Here is a 22,830-nt window from a genome sequence, read left to right on the forward strand (position 1 = left end):
GGGAAATGTCCTGTTAGCGGTGCCACTGCCCCTGAAGAACAGCCAGACTCTCTGGCTTCACCCAGGGGTGGGATGGGGGACGAGGGGATCCCAGGCCCTGCTCTTGCCACGATCACTTCCATAAACGGATGAGGACAAATGACGCAAGGGCTGACACTCCTTGCCTCTCCTTCCCCTCCTCACTCCCAGCCCCGAGTGAAGGGAGAGCTAGCCGAGCCCAGATTCTGGCCACTGCAGGGGTCCAGCAGGGGAGGAGGATGTGGCCAGCCTCTTGAAAGAGGCCAGTTTCATGGCCAGGACTTTCTGAGCACATGTGAGACACACCCTCCCACCCCTGAGGCACTCGGACTGTGCAGGGGAAATTTGAGGGCGACAGACTCCTGGCAGAGTAGGGCAATTCTCCCTCTTACTGTTTTTGTGGCTTGTGTCTTAAACCGTGGCTGCTATAACCCTGGGAACATGGTGTCTTAATGGGGTCCCCCAGACCCTGAGGCAAGGGTTTGATCAGCTCATTTGGGAGGTGATCCCAGGAAACACTGGGAGGGGAGTGGGGGTTGAGGAGACAGGGTAGGGGATAGGAGGGGATAGGAAACCCACACAGGCTGGGTGATCCTGCCCATTTCCTGGGCTCAGGCCTGCTTGGGAGTTACCCACCCAGAGGGGTGGGGATCTGGGGCATCTGTGCACCAGCCCCATTGGGCATTGAGCCTCGCCTCAGTTCCCCAACACTCCAGCCCACCATGTGGACAGGCAAAGTGGACTCTGGGGATCAGAGAAGCCCCCAGGCAGAGAAAGGCACTGCTGTCAGCTGGAAGTCAGGCTGCTGTTCAGCGGAGTGGGGACATGGGTGGGTCAGCAGCAGCATCCGTACACACACTCGACCACCCAAAGATTAATAAGATTCATTTTCTCCCTCGAGTTGTTCCCGCGGCTAGGAAAGTGAGGTCTGGGGGCAGACAGGTCACCTCACCCACAGGGAGGTCCGGGGCCTGGAGGAGGGGCAAGACCTGTGCAAGACCCTCAGAAATAAGATGGCAGAAATCCTAGCGGACCCAGGAGAGCCCTGTGACAAGGGACACCTCCAGCCTTGCTGGGGTGAACTGTCACCCACCCACCATGGAGGTGTATGTCTCAGGGCCGGCTCAGGGGTGGGAACAACTCACCTGGGCCAAGGGTGTGAGCTCCTCGCTGTGGCAGGTCACCTCCCTCAGCGCCTCGGCCAGCCCCCGCAGCCTCTTCTCCTCCAGGGTGGCGGTGACTGCAGACAGAGACCCCAGCACGTGCTCCCTAACCTGGGCACAGGGGAGGGAGGTGGGGAGAGGAATGGTACTTCCTGTGCCTCGGTGGAGCTGTTTCAGCAAGATTTGGAGTCAGATTGAGTGACCACATAATCTGGGTTTTCCCAAGCCCCGTAGATCTCCGTTTGCCTCAGGATGTGTGATAGACAGAGTAATGGCCCCCAAAGACGTCCAACGGCCTCGTCCCAGAACCTGTGAAGACGTAACCACATGGCAGAGGGCCTTTGCCAATGGGGTTAAGTTAAGGACCAGAGATGGGAAGGTGACCCTCGATTGCTTGGGTGTGCCCTAAACGTAATCACGAGGTCCTTTTTAGGGGGAGGCAGGAAGGTCAAGGTCAAGGTCAGAGAAGGGGATGTGAGGACAAGCAGAGTTGGAGAGAAAAAGAGCTGGTTTTGAGGATGGAGGAAGGGGCCATGAGCCAAGGAATGCAGGCGGCATCTAGAAGGTGGAAAGAGTGAGGTGAGGTTCTCCCCTGGAGCCTCTGGAAGAAGCAGGTCCCTGTTGACACCTTGATTTCAGTGAGACCCACCTTAGACTTAGGACCCCGAGAACTGTAAAAGAATTAATTTGTGTTGTTTGAAGTCATTTGGTTTGTGGTCATTTGTTACAGTAGCAATAGAAAGCTCATATAGGATGCTCCGAGCTTTCTACAACAAATCAAATCTATAAAATTTGGCATTACTTTAAAAACGTTTGTCCCAGGGTAGCAGCAGTGACTTGAATGGCATAAAATTCAGAAATTGCATTATTTTGTTGGCACAGAATGGATCGAGATCTCGATGGAGACTTGGGGGTTCCCTGTGCACCTTTGGAGGAATGGGGGACAAGGATGCCCATCTACCCACCCCACTACCCCTGCTTGAGCCAGACCTTCTGTGGCTTCTGGGCACGTGGTTTCTAAGCCACAAAGTACTGATGGTGGTGTGGGGAGAATGGCCAGGGGCTGGCTTTGGTAGTAGCAGAGAAACACTAAGAATATAATTTCAGCGCTGCCCAGTAGAACTTTCCAGATTGATGGAAACATTCTATACCTGCATGGTCCCAGTACAGAACCACTAGTCATGTGACTATTGAGCACTTGAAATGTGGCAAGAGTGACAGAGGAACTGAATTTTTAATTTAACTTAATTTTAATTTTAACTATAGTAGCTCTCGTGGTTAGAGGTAACCCATTTTGGAGAGCAGGGACACAGACCAGCAGACATTCTGCAGCACATGGCCCACCACTCACAGCTCCCTCAGTCTGTCTTTCAAGGCAGCTGCAGAGTTGGAGAGTGTCTGCCACTTGCTCAGGGTGGTTTTCACTTCCCTCCAGGGCTAGGATGGAGGAAAGGATAGGGGAATATATTGGAAGACTCTTCTCTGAGTATTCTGGAAGGAAAACTAAGGTAATGGAATACTCTGATGTTTGCCTCCTGTCTACCCTTCCTTGCCCTGCCCTGGGGCCTGCTTGTAGCATGGTGTGTCCACCCCTGTGTATGACTGTATGCATGTGTGTAAGTGTGTGTATGTGAGTGTTTGAGAGTGTATGTCATTTTATGTATGTGTGAGTGTATGTGTATGTGATTGTGTATGTCAGTGACTTGTGGGGGTTAATGTGGAGGACATGTCTGGCATGTGACAGCTGGGAGTGCTGGAGGTGGGAAGGGGAGAGCCGCTCCTGGGTTTGAACCCTGTCTTCACCACTTACCAGACATGTGGACCTGGCAAGCTACTAAAATTTTCTTCCCTCTGCTTCCTTATCTACAGCATGAGAAATGCACCATTTACCTTGTAGGGTTGTAATGGGGATTACACGTACAGAAGCCCTAATTCAGGGACTGGCAGCACATAGCAGATGCTCAATGAATGGTCCTTCCATGGGAAATGCCGATGACAACCAATGCTTTTCTGTATGAAGTACTATTATGTGTCTTGCAAATGCCAGGTACTTTCATGCAAACCCTTCAGGGCCTTTCTTCTTTTCTGCATGCCCAGTAGGTGTGTGTGGCACTGTGTGTGTACACACACAAGCACACACACATTCCCAAGGGGAGTGGAAGTAAACCATACATTCTTCAATAGCAGCTTATATAATTAGGCTGAAACACATGAAATGGACATGTTTGTGTGTCAAGACTAGCTGAATGCCAGCAATCCATACAGTTCAAACTATACTGCCTTCAAACATATTATTATCCTCCATTTTCTAGATGGGGAAACTGAGGCTTAGAGAAGTAAGTCACCTGCCTGTGGCAATACAGATGGAAAGTGACAGAACTGGGACTCCATCTGAGGTCGAACCCCAAATCATTAACCCTTTGATCTAGGCCAAGTTACTTTTCTCCTCTGGGCTTCAGTTTCCCCATCTTTAATATGAAGGGGCAGCCCTAGAAGTCTGTGAGAGTGAGTGGAGAAAGCAGGTGATTGACAAGGCAGGCATTTTCCTCACTTCCTAGTGCTCACCAAATGGGCCAGGAAAAGGAGGTGATGTCAGCAGCTTGGGAGACACCCCAGACTTCTCCCACCATGAATGAACCATGCTCCCCACACCAAATGGCTGCGTGCAGGCCCTGGGGGCCCAGTGGAAGGGTATAATAGGACCCCCCATATTGCGCACCTTCTTCCTGGCGTCCATTCTCAGCAGCTGCCTGGAGCCCTCCTCCTGGTGCTCCTGATTCAGCACAGAGGACACGGACTTGGCCAGCTGGACAACATGCTCAGGGCCATGCTCGCCTTCCAGAGCTGCAGTGATTTTCTCTGACACCGAAGCCTGGAATGCCACATCCTCAACATGTGCGTCTCCAAGTCCCACCTAACAGGGAAACCAGAAATGTGCTCAGTGGAGGGAACGACCTCAACTCTCCTGTTCTTGTCCAAGAACCTGGTGCTTGAAGTTGCAGGTCTTCAGGTGGGAAACCAGAGCAGGTGCAGAAGCCTTTGCGCCTGGCACGGGACTCCTGGGCCCCTCCTGAGACTTTAAGGTAGCTGGGCCCGCTGGCACCAGGCAGCTGCCAGCCACCAAAAACAAGCCTTGGGCAAGGCACCACTTCTCCCCTCAGGGCCCTCCCAATCGTGCTTTCACTCCCTGCCAACTGCACCTGGATTCTGATCCTTGACATCTAGTGATTTTTATCTAGGCTTCTGCCTTGTAGCCTTCTTGGCTGATCTTGGTTTCTTGGGTTCCTTCCTCAGGATTCTCAACCTTGGATCCTTCTGTCCCTCATGTTTCCCACCCTAGCTTCCACGCTATGTCCCAGGACCCAGTCCCTATTCTGACCACTAAGTCACAAGGGCCACAAAGGTGGAGACCATCTCTGTTTTTTTCCATGGCCCCAGGGCCTGGCACTTAGCAGATGCCCGGTCTATATTTGTTGAAGAAATGAATGAATCAGTCAGTGACTCAGCTGGCCATGCCCCTGGCTGCCTTCAGTCAGCCACCCTCTTGGTTGGCAGACCTGTCAAGAAATTTTCTCAGTAAAGAAACAATGGCTGGAGGTGTGGTGGGGAATGGGGAGTTAATACCTAATGGATGCAGAGTTTCCATTTGGAGTGATGGAAAATTTTTTGTAGAGGATGGTGGTGTTGATGGACACAACATTGTGAATGTAACTAACACCATTAAATTGTATACTCGAAAATAATTAAAATGGGAAATGCTATGTTTCCACAGCGAAAATCAAAAAACAAAGAATGAAGCAGGAGCTACCGCCAGCACCCACCTTCACCTCTGCATGGGTCTGCTGTCTGCCTCCTGCGTGATTGGTGACAGAAATGATCACTGTCTGCACAAAGTCATTGCTTTCTTTTCCAAGTGGCAGATACACTGATGGGAGGGCTGGCTCAGGACCACAGTGTAGGCACAAACCTGTAAAAATGGAAAATGAGCAATTGGGGGCATCTCCAATCCCAGGAAAAATTCACACCTGCCAAGGTAGGGCCAGATGACAAGGACACAAATACCATCGCTCAGGAAGGTGCAGTAAATACTTGGGATTCCATATTTGGAGGGAGAAGGCAGCTATCAAAACAGACTCACTGTCCTCTCTAAGCCATGCCACGACCTTGGAATAATTTTACTAAAATCAAAGAAAAGTTGCAGAAAAAAAGTTTCAAAAAAAAAAAACAGTTTTTTTTTTTTAAACTCAAGGTGGCAAACCAAATTGCAAAAATATATCTTTAATATAGCTCAAAACATACAGGCTCATGTCCATATGCAAAAGAATGAAGGTGGACCCTACCTCATGCCATATACAAAAACCAACTCAAAATGGATCAAAGTGCTCTGATGAAACCTACTTCTGTAAGGAGAAGATAAGCCTAACTATAATTATACCTGAGTTACTTCCAGAGAACCTCTTTTGTTGTTCAGATGGGGCTTCTCCCTCTCTAAGCCCAACTCTGCAAGTAAACTCATTACCCTCCCCACTATGTGAGACATGACTTCCAGGGGTGTAAGTCTCCCTGGAAACATGGGACATGACTCCCAGGGATGAACCTGGCCCTAGCATTGTGGGACTGACAATGCTTCCTTGACCAAAAGAGGGAAAAGAAATGTAACAAAATATGGTTTTGGTGGCTACCATATTTAAAATAGAATAAAGAGGCTATTCTGGAGGTTACTCTCATGTCAGCTTCAGCCAGATATTGCCAATTATCATGGTATGTCAAGCCCCAACCAACAGTATTCCTGAAAACCCTAAAGAATACCCAGGGCTCTAATTGAGTCTCTATAAAAGTTTAACTCACTAAGTTTATTTTTCAGAAAATTAAAGCCTCCAGATTGTTCCTATGCCAGATAAGCCCAGAAACCCGGAGGTACCCGTCTCTCCAAGAACATCAGCCAGTTATATTCCCCTACCCCATAATGTTGACACCCCTTTTCAACATGAAGAAGTTAGAATGGTTGTTGCCAAATATCCCTGAAGATTAAGAGAATGATCAAATAAGAGGGAGGAGTTGTAACAGAGAAGATAGGATTTAACAATTGATTATGACTACTGAATCATTATGTAGATATTTCTTTTTGGTCTGTAACATACTGGAGCAGCTAGAAGGAAACAACTGAAATTGTCGAATTGTAACCATACCATACTTTGAAATTTCCTCTATAACTACTTATTAAACTGTACCTTGAAATTTATCACTTTTTTGCATATTTATTTCACAATAAACAATGTTTTTAAAAAAATGAATCAAAGACTTAAATATAAGAACCAGAACTATAAAACAAGAAGAAAACATAGGGGAGCATCTTCAGGACCTTGTGTTAAGCAATGGTTTCTTAGACTTTACAACCAGAGCACAAGCAACAAAAGAAAAAGATAAATGCAACCTCATCAAACTTTAAAATTTTGTGCCTGAAAGGACTTTATCATGAAAGTAAAAAGATATTCTACACAATGTGAGAAAATATTTGGAAACCACATATCCAATAAGGGTTTAATATCCAGAATATATATAAAACTCCTATAACTCAACAATGAAAAGACAGACAATCCAATTTTAAAAATGGGCAAAAGACTTGAATAGACATGTCTCCAAAGAAGATATACAAATGGCTAAAAAGCACATGAAAAGATGCTCAACATCATTAGCTATTAGGGAAATTCAAATCATAACCACAATGAGATACTAATTCACACCCACCAGAAGGGCTACTATTAAAAAAATTGGAAATTACAAGTGTTGGAGAGAATGCAGACAAATAGAAATACTCATTTATTGCTGGTGGGAATGTAAAATGGTGCAGCCACTTGGAAGACAGCTTGGCAGTTCCTCAGGAAGTTGAATATAGAACTGCCATATGACCTGACAATCCCACTTCTAAGTATATACCCAAAAGAATTGAAAGCAGGAAGTGGGGCAAGACGGTGGACTGGTGAGCTGTATGTTTTACTTACTCCTCCAGGAAAGTAGGTAGAAAGCCAGGAACTGCGTGGACTGGACACCACAGAGCAATCTGACTTTGGGCTTACTTCATACAACACTCATGAAAACGTGGAACTGCTGAGATCAGCAAAATCTGTAAGTTTTTGTGGCCAGGGGACCCGCACCCCTCCCTGCCAGGCTCAGTCCCGTGGGAGGAGGGGCTGTCAGCTCCGGAAAGGAGAAGGGAGAACTGCAGTGGCAGCCCTTATCGTAAACTCATTCTCCTGATCCAAACTCCAACCATAGATAGACTGAGACCAGACACCAGAGAATCTGAGAGCAGCCAGCCCAGCAGAGAGGAGACAGGCATAGAAAAAAACAGCACAAAAAACTCCAAAATAAAAGCAGAGGATTTTTGGAGTTCTGTTGAACATAGAAAGGGGAAGGGCAGAGCTCAGGCCCTGAGGCGCATATGCAAATCCCAAAGAAAAGCTGATCTCTCTGCCCTGTGGACCTTTCCTTAATGGCCATAATTGCTTTGTCTCTTAGCATTTCAATAACCCATTAGATCTGTGAGGAGGGCCCTTTTTTTTTTTTTAATCCTTTTTTCTTTTTCTAAAACAATTATTCTAAGAAGCCCAATACAGAAAGCTTCAAAGACTTGCAATTTGGGCAGGTCAAGACAAGAGCAGAACTAAGAGAGCTCTGAGACAAAAGGCAATAATCCAGTGGCTGAGAAAATTCACTAAACACCACAGCTTCCCAAGAAGAGGGGGGTGTCTGCTCACAGCAATCATCCTGGTGGACAGGAAACACTCCTGCCCGTCGCCAGCCCCATAGCCCAGAGCTGCCCCAGACAACCCAGTGTGACGGAAGTGCTTCAAATAACAGGCACACACCACAAAACTGGGCGTGGACATTAGCCTTCCCTGCAACCTCAGCTGATTGTCCCAGAATTGGGAAGGTGGAGCAGTGTGAATTAACAAAGCCCCATTCAGCCATCATTTCAGCAGACTGGGAGACTCCCTACACAGCCCAGCAGCCCAGAACCGCCCTGGGGGGACGGCACTCACCTGTGACATAGCACAGTCATCCCTCAACAGAGGACCAGGGGGTGCACAGCCTGGAAGAGGGACCCACTTGCAAGTCTCAGGAGCCATACGCCAATACCAAGGACTTGTGGGTCAGTGGCAGAGACAAACTGTGGCAGGACTGAGCTGAAGGATTAGACTATTGCAGCAGCTTTAAAACTCCAGGAACACCAGGGAGATTTGATTGTTAGAACCACCCCCCCCCCTCCCTGACTGCCCAGAAACACGCCCCATATACAGGGCTGGCACTACCAACTACACACGCAAGCTTGGTACACCAATTGGACCACACAAGACTCACTCCCCCACTCACCACAAAGGCAAAGCAGGGGAGAACTGGCTTGTGGAGAACAGGTGGCTCGTGGACGCCATCTGCTGGTTAGTTAGAGAAAGTATACTACACGAAGCTGTAGATCTGATAAATTAGAGATAAGGACTTCAATTGGTCTATGAATCCTAAAAGAACCCTATCAAGTTCAGCAAATGCCAAGAGGCCAAAAACAACAGAAAATTATAAAGCATATGAAAAAACCAGGCGATATGGATAACCCAAGCCCAAGCACCCAAATCAAAAGATCAGAAGAGACACAGCACCTAGAGCAGCTACTCAAAGAACTAAAGATGAACAATGAGACCATAGTACAGGATACAAAGGATATCAAGAAGACCCTAGAAGAGCATAAAGAAGACATTGCAAGACTAAATTAAAAAATAGATGATCTTATGGAAATTAAAGAAACTGTTGACCAAATTAAAAAGATTCTGGACACTCATAGTACAAGACTAGAGGAAGTTGAACAACGAATCAGTGACCTGGAAGATGACAGAATGGAAAATGAAAGCGTAAAAGAAAGAATGGGGAAAAAAATTGAAAAAATTGAAACAGACTTCAGGGATATGATAGATAATACAAAACGTCCGAATATAAGACTCATTGGTGTTCCAGAAGGGGAAGAAAAGGGTAAAGGTCTAGGAAGAGTATTCAAAGAAATTGTTGGGGAAAACTTCCCAAATCTTCTAAACAACATAAATACACAAATCATAAATGCTCAGCGAACCCCAAATAGAATAAATCCAAATAAACACACTCCGAGACATATTCTGATCACACTGTCAAACACAGAAGAGAAGGAGCAAGTTCTGAAAGCAGCAAGAGAAAAGCAATTCACCACATACAAAGGAAACAGCATGAGACTAAGTAGTGACTACTTAGCAGCCACCATGAAGGCAAGAAGGCAGTGGCACGATATATTTAAAATTCTGAGTGAAAAAAATTTCCAACCAAGAATACTTTATCCAGCAAAGCTCTCCTTCAAATTTGAGGGAGAGCTTAAATTTTTCACAGACAAACAAATGCTGAGAGAATTTGCTAACAAGAGACCTGCCCTACTGGAGATACTAAAGGGAGCCCTACAGACAGAGAAACAAAGAAAGGACAGAGAGACTTGGAGAAAGGTTCAGTACTAAAGAGATTCGGTATGGGTACAATAAAGGATATTAATAGAGTGAGGGGAAAAATATATATGACAAACATAAACCAAAGGATAAGATGGCTGATTCAAGAAACGCCTTCGTGGTTATAACATTGAATGTAAATGGATTAAACTCCCCAATTAAAAGATATAGATTCGCAGAATGGATCAAAAAAAATGAACCATCAATATGTTGCATACAAGAGACTCATCTTAGACACAGGGACACAAAGAAATTGAAAGTGAAAGGATGGAAAAAAATATTTCATGCAAGCTACAGCCAAAAGAAAGCAGGTGTAGCAATATTAATCTCAGATAAAATAGACTTTAAATGCAGGGATGTTTTGAGAGACAAAGGAGGCCACTACATACTAATAAAAGGGGCAATTCAACAAGAAGAAATAACAATCATAAATGTCTATGTACCCAATCAAGGTGCCACAAAATACATGAGAGAAACACTGGCAAAACTAAAGGAAGCAATTGATGTTTCCACAATAATTGTGGGAGACTTCAACACATCACTCTCTCCTATAGATAGATCAACCAGACAGAAGACCAATAAGGAAATTGAAAACCTAAACAATCTGTTAAATGAATTAGATTTAACAGACATATACAGAACATTACATCCCAAATCACCAGGATACACATACTTCTCTAGTGCTCACGATACTTTCTCCAGAATAGATCATATGCTGGGTCATAAGACAAGCCTCAATAAATTTAAAAAGATTGAAATTATTCAAAGCACTTTCTCTGACCACAATGGAATACAATTAGAAGTCAATAACCATCAGAGACTTAGAAAATTCACAAATACCTGGAGGTTAAACAACACACTCCTAAACAATCAGTGGGTTAAAGAAGAAATAGCAAGAGAAATTGCTAAATATATAGAGACGAATGAAAATGAGAACACAACATACCAAAACCTATGGGATGCAGCAAAAGCAGTGCTGAGGGGGAAATTTATAGCACTAAACGCATATATTAAAAAGGAAGAAAGAGCCAAAATCAAAGAACTAATGGATCAACTGAAGAAGCTAGAAAATGAACAGCAAACCAATCCTAAACCAAGTAGAAGAAAAGAAATAAGGATTAAAGCAGAAATAAATGACATAGAGAACAAAAAAACAATAGAGAGGATAAATATCACCAAAAGTTGGTTCTTTGAGAAGATCAACAAGATTGACAAGCCCCTCGCTAGACTGACAAAATCAAAAAAGAGAGAAGACCCATATAAACACAATAATGAATGAAAAAGGTGACATAACTGCAGATCCTGAAGAAATTAAAAAAATTATAAGAGGATACTATGAACAACTGTATGGCAACAAACTGGATAATGTAGAGGAAATGGACAATTTCCTGGAAACATATGAACAACCTAGACTGACCAGAGAAGAAATAGAAGACCTCGATCAACCCATCACAAGCAAAGAGATCCAATCAGTCATCAAAACTCTTCCCACAAATAAATGCCCAGGGCCAGATGGCTTCACAGGGGAATTCTACCAAACTTTCCAGAAAGAACTGACACCAGTCTTACTCAAACTCTTTCAAAACATTGAAGAACATGGAACACTACCTAACTCATTTTATGAAGCTAACATCAATCTAATACCAAAACCAGGCAAAGATGCTACAAAAAAGGAAAACTACCAGCCAATCTCCCTAATGAATATAGACGCAAAAATCCTCAACAAAATACTTGCAAATCGAATCAAAAGACACATTAAAAAAATCATACACCATGACCAAGTGGGGTTCATTCCAGGCATGCAAGGATGGTTCAACATAAGAAAATCAATCAGTGTATTACAACACATTAAAAATTTGAAAGGGAAAAATCAAATGATCATCTCAATAGATGCTAAAAAAGCATTTGACAAAATTCAACATCCATTTTTGATAAAAACACTTCAAAAGGTAGGAATTGAAGGAAACTTCCTCAATATGATAAAGAGCATATATGAAAAACCCACAGCCAGCATAGTACTCAATGGTGAGAGACTGAAAGCCTTCCCTTTAAGATCAGGAACAAGACAAGGAGGCCCGCTATCGCCACTGTTATTCAACATTGTGCTAGAAGTGCTAGCCAGGGCAATCCGGCAAGACAAAGAAATAAAAGCATCCAAATTGGAAAAGAAGAAGTAAAACTGTCATTTTTTGCAGATGTTATGATTTTATATCTGGAAAACCCTGAGAAATTGACGATACAGCTACTAGAGCTAATCAACAAATTCAGCAAAGTAGCGGGATACAAGATTAATGCACATAAGTCAGTAATGTTTCTATATGCTAGAAATGAACAAACTGAAGAGACACTCAAGAAAAAGATACCATTTTCAATAGCAACTAAAAAAATCAAGTACCTAGGAATAAACTTAACCAAAGATGTAAAAGACCTATACAAAGAAAACTACATAACTCTACTAAAAGAAATAGAAGGGGACCTTAAAAGATGGAAAAATATTCTATGTTCATGGATAGGAAGGCTAAATGTCATTAAGATGTCAATTCTACCCAAACTCATCTACAGATACAATGCAATCCCAATCAAAATTCCAACAACCTACTTTGCAGACTTGGAAAAGCTAGTTATCAGATTTATTTGGAAAGGGAAAATGCCTCGAATTGCTAAAGACACTCTAAAAAAGAAAAACGAAGTGGGAGGACTTACACTCCCTGACTTTGAAGCTTATTATAAAGCCACAGTTGTCAAAACAGCATGGTACTGGCACAAAGATAGACATATAGATCAATGGAATTGAATTGAGAATTCAGAGATAGACCCTCAGTTCTATGGCCAACTGATCTTTGATAAGGCCCCCAAAGTCACTGAACTGAGTCATAATGGTCTTTTCAACAAATGGGGCTAGGAGAGTTAGATATCCATATCCAAAAGAATGAAAGAGGACCCCTACCTCACACCCTACACAAAAATTAACTCAAAATGGATTAAAGACCTCAATATAAAAGAAAGTACCATAAAACTCCTAGAAGATAATGTAGGAAAACATCTTCAAGACCTTGTATTAGGCAGCCACTTCCTAGACTTTACACCCAAAGCACAAGCAACAAAAGAAAAAATAGATAAATGGGAACTCCTCAAGCTTAGAAGTTTCTGCACCTCAAAGGAATTTCTCAAAAAGGTAAAGAGGCAGCCAACTCAATAGGAAAAAATTTTTGGAAACCATGTATCTAACAAAAGACTGATATCTTGCATCTATAAAGAAATCCTACAACTCAATGACAACAGTACAGACAGCCCAATTACAAAATGGGCAAAAGATATGAAAAGACAGTTCTCTGAAGAGGAAATACAAATGGCCAAGAAACACATGAAAAAATGTTCAGCTTCACTAGCTATTAGAGAGATGCAAATTAAGACCACAATGAGATACCATCTAACACCGATTAGAATGGCTGCCATTAAACAAACAGGAAACTACAAATGCTGGAGGGGATGTGGAGAAATTGGAACTCTTATTCATTGTTGGTGGGACTGTATAATGGTTCAGCCACTCTGGAAGTCAGTCTGGCAGTTCCTTAGAAAACTAGATATAGAGTTACCATTCGATCCAGAGATTGCACTTCTCGGTATATACCCGGAAGGTCGGAAAGCAGTGACATGAACAGATATCTGCATGCCAATGTTCATAGCAGCATTATTCACAATTGCCAAGAGATGGAAACAACCCAAATGTCCCTCAACAGATGAGTGGATAAATAAAATGTGGTATATACACACGATGGAATACTACGCGGCAGTAAGAAGGAACGATCTGGTGAAACATATGACAACATGGATGAACCTTGAAGACATAATGCTGAGCGAAATAAGCCAGGCACAAAAAGAGAAATATTATATGCTACCACTAATGTGAACTTTGAAAAATGTAAAACAAATGGTTTATAATGTAGAATGTAGGGGAACTAGCAATAGAGAGCAATTAAGGAAGGGGGAACAATAATTCAAGAAGAAGAGATAAGCTATTTAACGTTCTGGGGATGCCCAGGAATGACTATGGTCTGTTAATTTCTGATGGATATAGTAGGAACAAGTTCACAGAAATGTTGCTATATTAGGTAACTTTCTTGGGGTAAAGTAGGAACAGGTTGGAAGTAAAGCAGTTATCTTAGGTTAGTCATCGTTTTCTTACTCCCTTGTTATGGTCTCTTTGAAATGTTCTTTTATTGTATGTTTGTTTGTTTGTTTGTTTGTTTAATTTTTTTTTCATACAGTTGATTTAAAAAGAAAGGAAAAAGTTAAAATTAAAAAAAAATTAAAAAAAAAAACAAGGAAAAAAATATGTAATGCCCCCTTGAGGAGCCTGTGGAGAATGCAGGGGTATTGGCCTATCCCACCTCGATGGTTGCTAACATGACCACAGACATAGGGGACTGGTGGGTTGATGGGTTGAGCCCTCTACCATAGGTTTTACCCTTGGGAAGACGGTTGCTGCACAGGAGAGGCTAGGCCTGCCTATGGTTGTGCCTAAGAGCCTCCTCCCGAATGCCTCTTCGTTGCTCAGATGTGGCCCTCTCTCTCTTTAGCTAAGCCAACTTGAAAGGTGAAATCACTGCCCTCCCCCCTACGTGGGATCAGACACCCAGGGGAGTGAATCTCCCTGGCAACGTGGAATATGACTCCCGGGGAGGAATGTAGACCTGGCATCGTGGGACGGAGAACATCTTCTTGACCAAAAGGGGGATGTGAAAGGAAATGAAATAAACTTCAGTGGCAGAGAGATTCCAAAAGGAGCCGAGAGGTCACTCTGGTGGGCACTCTTACGCACAATTTAGACAACCCTTTTAAGGTTCTAAAGAATTGGGGTAGCTGGTGGTGGATACCTGAAACTATCAAACTACAACCCAGAACCCATGAATCTCGAAGACAATTGTATAAAAATGTAGCTTATGAGGGGTGACAATGGGATTGGGAAAGCCATAAGGACCACACTCCACTTTGTCTAGTTTATGGATGGATGAGTAGAAAAATAGGGGAAGGAAACAAACAAACAGACAGACAAAGGTACCCAGTGTTCTTTTTTACTTCAATTGCTCTTTTTCACTTTAATTATTATTCTTGTTATTTTTGTGTGTGTGCTAATGAAGGTGTCAGGGATTGATTTAGGTGATGAGTGTACAACTATGTAATGGTACTGTGAACAATTGAATGTACGACTTGTTTTGTATGACTGCGTGGTATGTGAATATATCTCAATAAAATGAAGATTAAAAAAATAGAGAACCATTTAAATTAAAAAAAAAAAAGAATTGAAAGCAGAGACTCAAGCATGCTGATGTTCATAGTGGCACATTCACAATTGCCAAAAGACAGAAGCAACCCAAGTGTTCATCAACCAACGAATGGATAAATAAAATCTGACATATACAACCATGGAATATTATTCAGTCATAAAAAGGAATGAAGTTCTGATACATGCAGTAACATGAACTTGAATACATCATGTTGAGTGAGATAAACCAGACACAAAAGGACAACATTTTATGAGCTCACTGATGTGAAATAATTGGAATAGGCATTTTACGAGCTCACTGATGTGAAATAATTGGAATAGGCATTTTATGAGCTCACTGATGTGAAATAATTGGAATAGGCCAACTCAGAGAGTCAGCAACTTAGAATATAGGTTACCAGGATCAGACTAGGGTTAGGGAATGGGGAGTTAATGCTTAAATTGTCCAGAGTTTCTGTTTGGGTTGATGGAAAGGTTTTGGCAATGGATGGTGGTGATGGTAGCACAACATTGTGAATGTAATTACGAATAGTGAATTATATATTTGAAAGTGGCTAAAAGGGGGAAATTTTAGGTTGTGTATATATTACTGGAATAAAATTAAAACAAAAACAAAAAAACCTATAGTACTATAAAACACTAATCATGAACCCTGATGTAAACCATGGACCATAGTAGTACAAATATAAAAATGCTCTTCTATTAATTGCAATAAATGGACCATCCTAATGCAAGGTATTAATAATTGGGTGGTATATGGGAACTCTGTATTTTATGAATGATTCTTCTGTAGATGTACAGCTTCTCCAATAAAAAAATAAATAAAAATTAAAATTAAAATTTAGAAAAAGCAACGACAAACATACCCAGGCTCAATTGTCACCTTCCTTGGCAGCTCTATCTAAAACAGCACTGCTGGTCATATTTGCCTTTTCTTCCCCCAGCTTTCTATACCTTTAGACTATAAAGACAGTGAGGACGGGAAATTCACCTATTTCATTCCTGCTGTATATCCAGCATCTAGAACAAAGCCTGGCATTCAATACATATTTGTAAAATTGAATGAATGAATGACTATCCTTTGTATCCTTCAATGTGGCCAACCTATCATCGGAACCACTATTCAGATAGCAGAGTGCAGACAGTCTTGTAGTCACTGAGTTGCAACTGAAAACTCACTTTTATATGGTTGCAACTTTCCTGCCTCTTGCTCACCTGCAAGAACAGGGGAGGTGCTAAAAGGGAATGTGCAATTGGAGCTGGAGCCGCTCTCCTGGTCTCTCCACTTAGGGGGAAGCAGGTTTGCAATGAAATCTACTTACCTTGGCTTGAATTTTTCTTCTCCAGGTTTGGCCCCATCAAAGCCCTCTTGTTAACCCTGCATTCCCCATCTACTCGACAGGGCCACCCCATGAAAACTACACTCACTTGGGTCTCAGAATCGTTTACGTCTACCTTCCCTTAGCTGAGTGCGCAGTTTATGCCATTGTGGTGTTTGGTGCTGGATATGATGGAGCACCCCAGCAACACTCCTAGTGCCTAAGCTTCGATGAGAGTTCCAACTGACTTGGAAATGCTCAGAACTCATTTGAGGGTCAGAAATGCCAGAATCCACTGGGAGGAAATGAGGGCTCAGAGGAGTCCTCCAAAGACAACCGCCTCCAGATGGGGAGCAAAGATGCATTGTGGGCTGCTCCCCCATCTCCCCTGTAAGGCCCTCACTGCCATCCTGAGGTGTGTGTTGCTCTGGTGATGGGAGGGAGACTGTGAGGGGGACTGTGCACTGGGGGCGGGGATCTTCATTAGTCCATGACCTTTAAGCCTTTTTAAAAATGTTCTCCTTCCAGCTCAGCTTGTGCTGTGGCGTTGCCCGTTCCTCAATGCCATTGACAAAGCAAGAGCAATGAAATTGTGTCTTCTTCTATGGCTCCAGACTTCCGAGGGGCCATGGCCACTCCAAGTGGATGTGTGTTGGGGGAGGGGGTCCTGGTAGTGGGTATCCTCATCCTTCTAACCTTCTTGGTGTCCTTCTTGCTGGGACAGAGGTCATTTTGGCCTCCATGGTTGGAGAGATACTGATGGGTCCCATTTTTCATCTCTCTTGGTGTTTCTGAGTGATGCAGGGTCAGTGTACCTTGGGGCTGGGGTTAAGGTTTAGGGGAGTCCTTATCCTGCACCTTCTCTCACCTGGAACACACTCTCTTCGGTTCCCAGAGAGATCCAGACCCCTGTTCTAGGAAAGGGGTGCCCAGTGGCCAAAGAGAGAACACAGTCGCTGGCCCATACCTGATTCCAGACAGAAGCAGAACTCCAGTGGACCCACGGCCGCAGAGGTGTTGCAGAAGATGGTGAAGCTTGTCAGAACCGTGCCTTCCCGAGGGGCCATGGTGCAGGCTGGCACCTCAGGGAGCGGCATGGTGCTGATCACGTAGGCATCCTCCCCATAGGCGTGCCCGGTCAGTGCTGGGGGGCAGAGAAAGAGGGTGCTAAGGGGATGCCATCATTCTTCTGGTTCACCCAGGGAGTTTGTTAAATCTGCAGATTCCCGGGTCCTTTCCTCGACCCAACGGAGAGCCTCAGACTCACCCTGGGGTGGGGCCTAGAAATCTGCATATCTATCAACTTCCTCTGAGGCAGGGGACTCCAGGGTCTCACTCTGAGAAACTGGATAGAGATCAAGAAACAGGTTTCAGGCAGACCTGAACTTGAATCCCAGTTCAAGATGAACTTTTACCAGCCATGTGACCTTGAACTTAACCTTTTTGAGAATCAGCTCATCATCTGTAAAACAGTGAAAATAATAATACCCTCCTCACAGAGCTCTAGTGAGGAGCAAGTATATTGGGGAAAAAAATGTCTTGTTGAAGATCACAGAACTAGGAGGGTCAGTGCCAGGGTCTGCAAACAAGCCAAATCCACACCAAGCCCCTATTATACATCACCTGGTATAATTTTTCAAAAAGGGTATGTGCTTTGAAAGAACTAGGTGTGAAGAGAATTATTATTATTATTATTATTATTATTATTATTATTATTATTATTATTAGGCATGAAGAGAATTGTAATCAGCTGAAATTAATTCCTTGGCCTTGGCTCAATTCAGAAGACTTGGGGTGGACCCGGGAGTGTGCATTTTCAGTTAGTACCTTATGTTATCCTGGTGTAGACGGTCTATGGGCCTCTTTGAGAAATACTGTGTAAAAGGAGCTCTTTCTAAAAAGAACAAAGGTCCCCACCATTTATCTTTTGGAGAATCTACATTTCCCACACTAGGTTTATTTTAAATGAAAAGCACTGAGTTATCCTGGCAGGACATCCGGGTCGTATGACCCCAGAATTATCTGCTTGTGCTGCTGATTTTATTTCATCTATTCTTCAGAATAAGAATTTATGAGGCAGGCATTTTTCTTATCCCTGTTCACATATGGGGAAACCGAGGCACAGTGAAGTTAAATCCCTCACCTAACATCACCCGGGTACAGAGTGGTAGTGGTGGAATTCAAACCCAGGCCATCTCCCACCAGAGCCTGCCCCCAACTCCCAGTGAAACCATATTCCAGCGCTTTGGGTTTGTCCTGGTCCACCTGCTGCGACAGTCGGAATCTGTGATGGGGATTCCGAGGCAGCGCTTTGCACCTGTGACTCGGATCCGGGCTCTGTCGCCCCAGCTCTGCAGGAGGCAGCCGTTGAGCAGCAGCGTGGAGGCGTTGCTCCGAAGGAGGGTCAGAGAACGCGGCCAAAATCCTCTGAGTCTGCAGGTGGCCGGGAGGGGCTCAGCCTGGAAGAGAGCATCGCCCCGATTCCAGAGGCTGCAGTCAGGCCGCCTGACCTCAGCAGGACCAGGGCTCCTGGCCACTGAGGAAGCTTCCAGATTTGCCTCTGATGAATGGACTACGGCACATGCCTGCCTCCCTGGAGTGCAGCCCAATCTCCTAAGTCCAGGCCTGCCAGGGTGCTTGTCTTGGCTGCTTCCCAGAAGTGGGCCTGAGATGGGGCATCGTGTGCAGGACCCTTAATGAGAGTGCCAGGAGGAACCAGTAGGGGAGTGAGGGTAAGCAGAACAGGACAAAGAGCGAGACGCGACAGACATGGTTTCTGCCGCAGCCCGATTGCTCAGGGAGCTCGGGAGCATAAATCACCCCACAGAAACGGTCTCGTGCAGAGTCAGGGCACCAGGTCGTGAGGTGCCCATATCTGTCTGTCACTGACCAAGAGCCACTCCTCAGCCTCTGGGGGATGAGTGAACCCACCCGTAATGTGGTCTGGCTGGGATGTCAACAGCGTCTGCTGCGGTTTCTCCCTTGCTCTTGCTCTTTTGCATCTGTTCTCCCTTCTGGCCAATGCCCCCTGTTCCTCTGGGGAATGCTCCCACCTGCCCTCCAGCTCTGGGTAGAGTTGACCCACCCCTGGGTCAGTACTGGGCATGTGAACTCAAATCCTACTGACAACACCGGGCATGCACCATGGGTCTGGTCAACCAAAGCGGGAGGAGAGTTTCTGTTTTTGAGTTGTTGCCAGTGTCCTCACCCTCTCTGACAAGGGGTCATCTAAATACCAGTCGAACATGACCGCCAAGGAGTCATCATCCATGGTGACCTTGAGCCTCACTTCTTCATCAGCGTTCACAGGCCCACAGTTCTTCTCACAGCTGAGAGGGAGACACAGAACGGAGTGAGGACGATCACCCAAGCCCTCGATCCCATCTGCCTGCGCCTCGGCCCAGTTGTCCTCAAATCCTTGGAGAAGGTAGGAACATGGCTGTTTTTCAAGTGAAAGATGGACTAAAGCCACCCCATCCCAACCAAAACCAAGACAGAGCCTTGCTTATGAAGATGGAGGGATTCCTGGCCTGACGTCCCATTTTCAGCCACTGCATGGGGGTAATGACAGGGAAGTACATGAGGCTGAGATGAGAACCCTCATCTGACCCTGCGATGAGTATTCACCTGGTGCAAGTGACTTGGCCTCTCCAAGCCCAGTTTCCTCACCTGCCGGCAAGGTGGGGAGACCAGACTATCTGGGGGTCTTTCCAGATCTGGGTGACTTCCACTGTTATTAGCTTAACCAACTGCTGTATCCACTTACACCAACCCCCGAGTGATGTATTATAATCCCCACATTAGAGATGAGCTGATGTGACTTGCCCCAGGTAGCCCTCTCCTGGTGGGTGGATGGAACATGAACTGACATGTCTTGAGCCAAATCCCAAGCTGTCTGAAAAACGTCATGCTCCCTCCTTTGAGCCAACGAGAGATGACTTGGGCCTCTGCTGTGTGTCCAGTCCCTCTCCAGGTCCTTTCTGTCTTAACTCCATAATGGTTCTTCTTACTTCTCTCTTTGTGCCTGTCCTAGTATAAATGTCCTGGATGCTCACCGTTTGCCCCTCCAGAACCACTCTGCGCCAATTCCTTCTGGCTCAGTGTCCTAGAAGACTGCTGTCTTTAGACCGTTATCGCCCAAGCTCCCGCACCCTCTGGCTTCTGGTTGGGACCAGCCAATGGAAGCACTGGCGAGGGATTGGAGGATGAGAGCAGGGAGGTTGGGGTGTTCAGCCCCTGCGTTCCCTGCTTATTGAGGGGCTGCAGCTGGCGGAGGCTGTGTTCCTGAAGCCCAGGTCACAGCTTCTGTTGGGAGGCTCTCTCCCTGGGATCCGGGACGCCTCGCCCTCCCTGTGCCCTGTAGGCCTGCCCGTGGTAATGGCCTTCCGCGGTGGTAGTCCTGTTTCACCGTCTCTGGCTCCTTCCCCTTTCTCTGCTCTCGCCTCTGTGATGAGACCCTTCATCTAACTCCCTCAGTTCCCACTTTGAGTGTGCCGCCAGCTCTCTGCAGGGGCCTGGCCTGGAGAACAAGCCACCTTGAGCTCTCACCTTGATTCCTACAAGAGCCTAAATGTTCTCTGTGCATCCTTTCTTTCCTCCTCCAGGCCATTCTCCATCTCACAACCAGAGGTTTCCAAAGCACAGAGTGATCGTGTCCCTCCCTGCTGAAAGCCCTTGGATGGCTTCTCCTAACTTTTAGGGAATAGACCACAATCTTTGCCATCCCCCGCACAGCCCGACCCAGGCCAGTCCATTCTGCCCTTCAGCCTCATCTTGCCCCCTCTCCCTGTGCACACACCAGCCACACCAGCCCCTTTTGCTGGTTATTCTGTGATGCCCACCTTCGCCTGCTCGCTTTCCTCCCCAGCACCCCCTTCCCTGGCCATCTCTGCTCCAGCCCCCATTCCCTGATCCCCTAGCCGGGATGGTTCTCACAGAAGTGTGCTCTATCCTTTCCTTCATTTGTGTGAATCCCAGCTGATAGCCAGATAGCAAACCCTATGAGGACAGAGACCTGGTCTGGTTTTGCTCCCCACTAACCCCTGCTCCTAAGGCAGTGCCAGCCTCAGGTTGGCGCTCAGTAAATGCTGGTTGAATGGAGGGTATTGCTCGCACCGCACCTGACTCGAGGCCTGAGTTCCAGAGGAGCAGACACGAACAGGCACTGCTCCCTGCTACTCTCCAGCTTCTGGCCTCTCCTCACGGCCAGGCTCAGGGTCACAGCAGAGTCGGGCGGCGGCAGGCAGGGGGGTGGCAGCACCAGCTCCCTCTGGTCCGTGTGGAGCAGCTGCCTCTGGGCACAGTCGCTCCAGCGAGCCCAGCAGCGCCCTGAGAACAGGGGATGGGTAGACAGTTGATGCACTCGGGGCCCAGGGGCCCCAAACTTAACACACCTGGCTACCTTCTTGTTGGGGATTTTTAGAAGAAATGGGCCATGCATAAGAAAACCGGCTCCCAACAGAGATTTCAGTTTTTTAAAAACATTCTGCTTGCAGGTTGCAGGGATGCTTCTGCTGAAGGATGCTTCTGGGAAAATGACCCACACCTCACCCAGACTCAGAGTAAACCTGCAGGATCTGCCAGGGTCATTTTGCACCGGTGACTTGCACCTGGTGAACGGAACAGGCAGGTGAGGGTGCCAGGAGGATAAGAGGCCCCAGGAAAACGTCCAGGTGAGCTTCTCATCCCTGCTGGCTGCTCACTCTGCATGGATGTGACTGTCCACGGCTGTATCAGCTTTGGGGGTGCTTTGGGGACCTGGGAGGCTGTACCTCCATCTCGGATGCTCCATCATCTCCTGCTGTGTGTTTTAGCAGCTCCGTTAAGTTTCTGTTTCTGTTCATTGATATTTTATCCATCGATCACCCCCCCACACACACACACACATCCTGACAGCAGGCCACAGGATATGCCCCAGGGTCAGGATCTTCAGTTCAACGGCCTAAGCTCTATCCTTGTGTCCTCTATTTTTCCACATAGCAAGAACTGCTATTTAGAAGGATGGCCTGACCATTTGGCAATCAATATCAAAAGCCCTAAAATTTTGCCTGACTAGAAATTTATTTATGATGTACCTAAAAGTTGAACCATAAGAATGTTCACTGAAGTTTTGTTTAAAAGGGCAAAAAATTGGAAACAACCAAATGTTCAAAAGCAGGGCACTGGTCTGCTTGACAGTCTACTATGCAGCTATTATCAAAATCAAGCTGGAAGAGACCATACCACAAATATTAAAATATGCAGGATGTATTCTTAGATGAAAAAGAAAGATAAAATAAATATGTACAGTAGGAATGAAATTAATTTTATTTCTAAAAGTGTGTATCTGTGTGTGTGTGTGTAGAAGGACATATCCCTATAAAAAGGAGGACACTCCTTTCTAAAAAATGAGTATCAGTGCTACCATCTTGCTTTGTCAGAAAATGCTTCACCTGCTTCCCCCTTCTAGACTCTTTCCCCAGTGACATACCAAGGCAGTGGGGATGAAAGGTGGGGTCCTCCCCAGAGGGGAGGAGTATTATATTACT

General features: G+C 45.4%; 1 protein-coding gene across 1 annotated transcript in view; it reads right to left on the bottom strand.

Moving 5' to 3' along the window:
• The window catches only part of PKD1L2 (polycystin 1 like 2), a 103,309-nt gene that overhangs the window by 52,089 nt on the left and 28,390 nt on the right, over nt 1-22,830 (bottom strand). Inside the window, exons 11-17 of the mRNA XM_037815573.1 lie at nt 21,424-21,631; nt 19,512-19,632; nt 18,621-18,762; nt 17,271-17,447; nt 5,003-5,148; nt 3,901-4,095; nt 1,164-1,292 (exon numbers count right to left, since the gene is read on the bottom strand). Coding sequence (XP_037671501.1) covers nt 1,164-1,292; nt 3,901-4,095; nt 5,003-5,148; nt 17,271-17,447; nt 18,621-18,762; nt 19,512-19,632; nt 21,424-21,631 — 1,118 coding nt within the window. The remainder of the gene's footprint in view (nt 1-1,163; nt 1,293-3,900; nt 4,096-5,002; nt 5,149-17,270; nt 17,448-18,620; nt 18,763-19,511; nt 19,633-21,423; nt 21,632-22,830) is intronic.

The sequence above is a fragment of the Choloepus didactylus genome, chromosome 22 (assembly GCF_015220235.1).
Source record: "Choloepus didactylus isolate mChoDid1 chromosome 22, mChoDid1.pri, whole genome shotgun sequence".
Taxonomy (NCBI): Eukaryota; Metazoa; Chordata; class Mammalia; order Pilosa; family Megalonychidae; genus Choloepus; species Choloepus didactylus.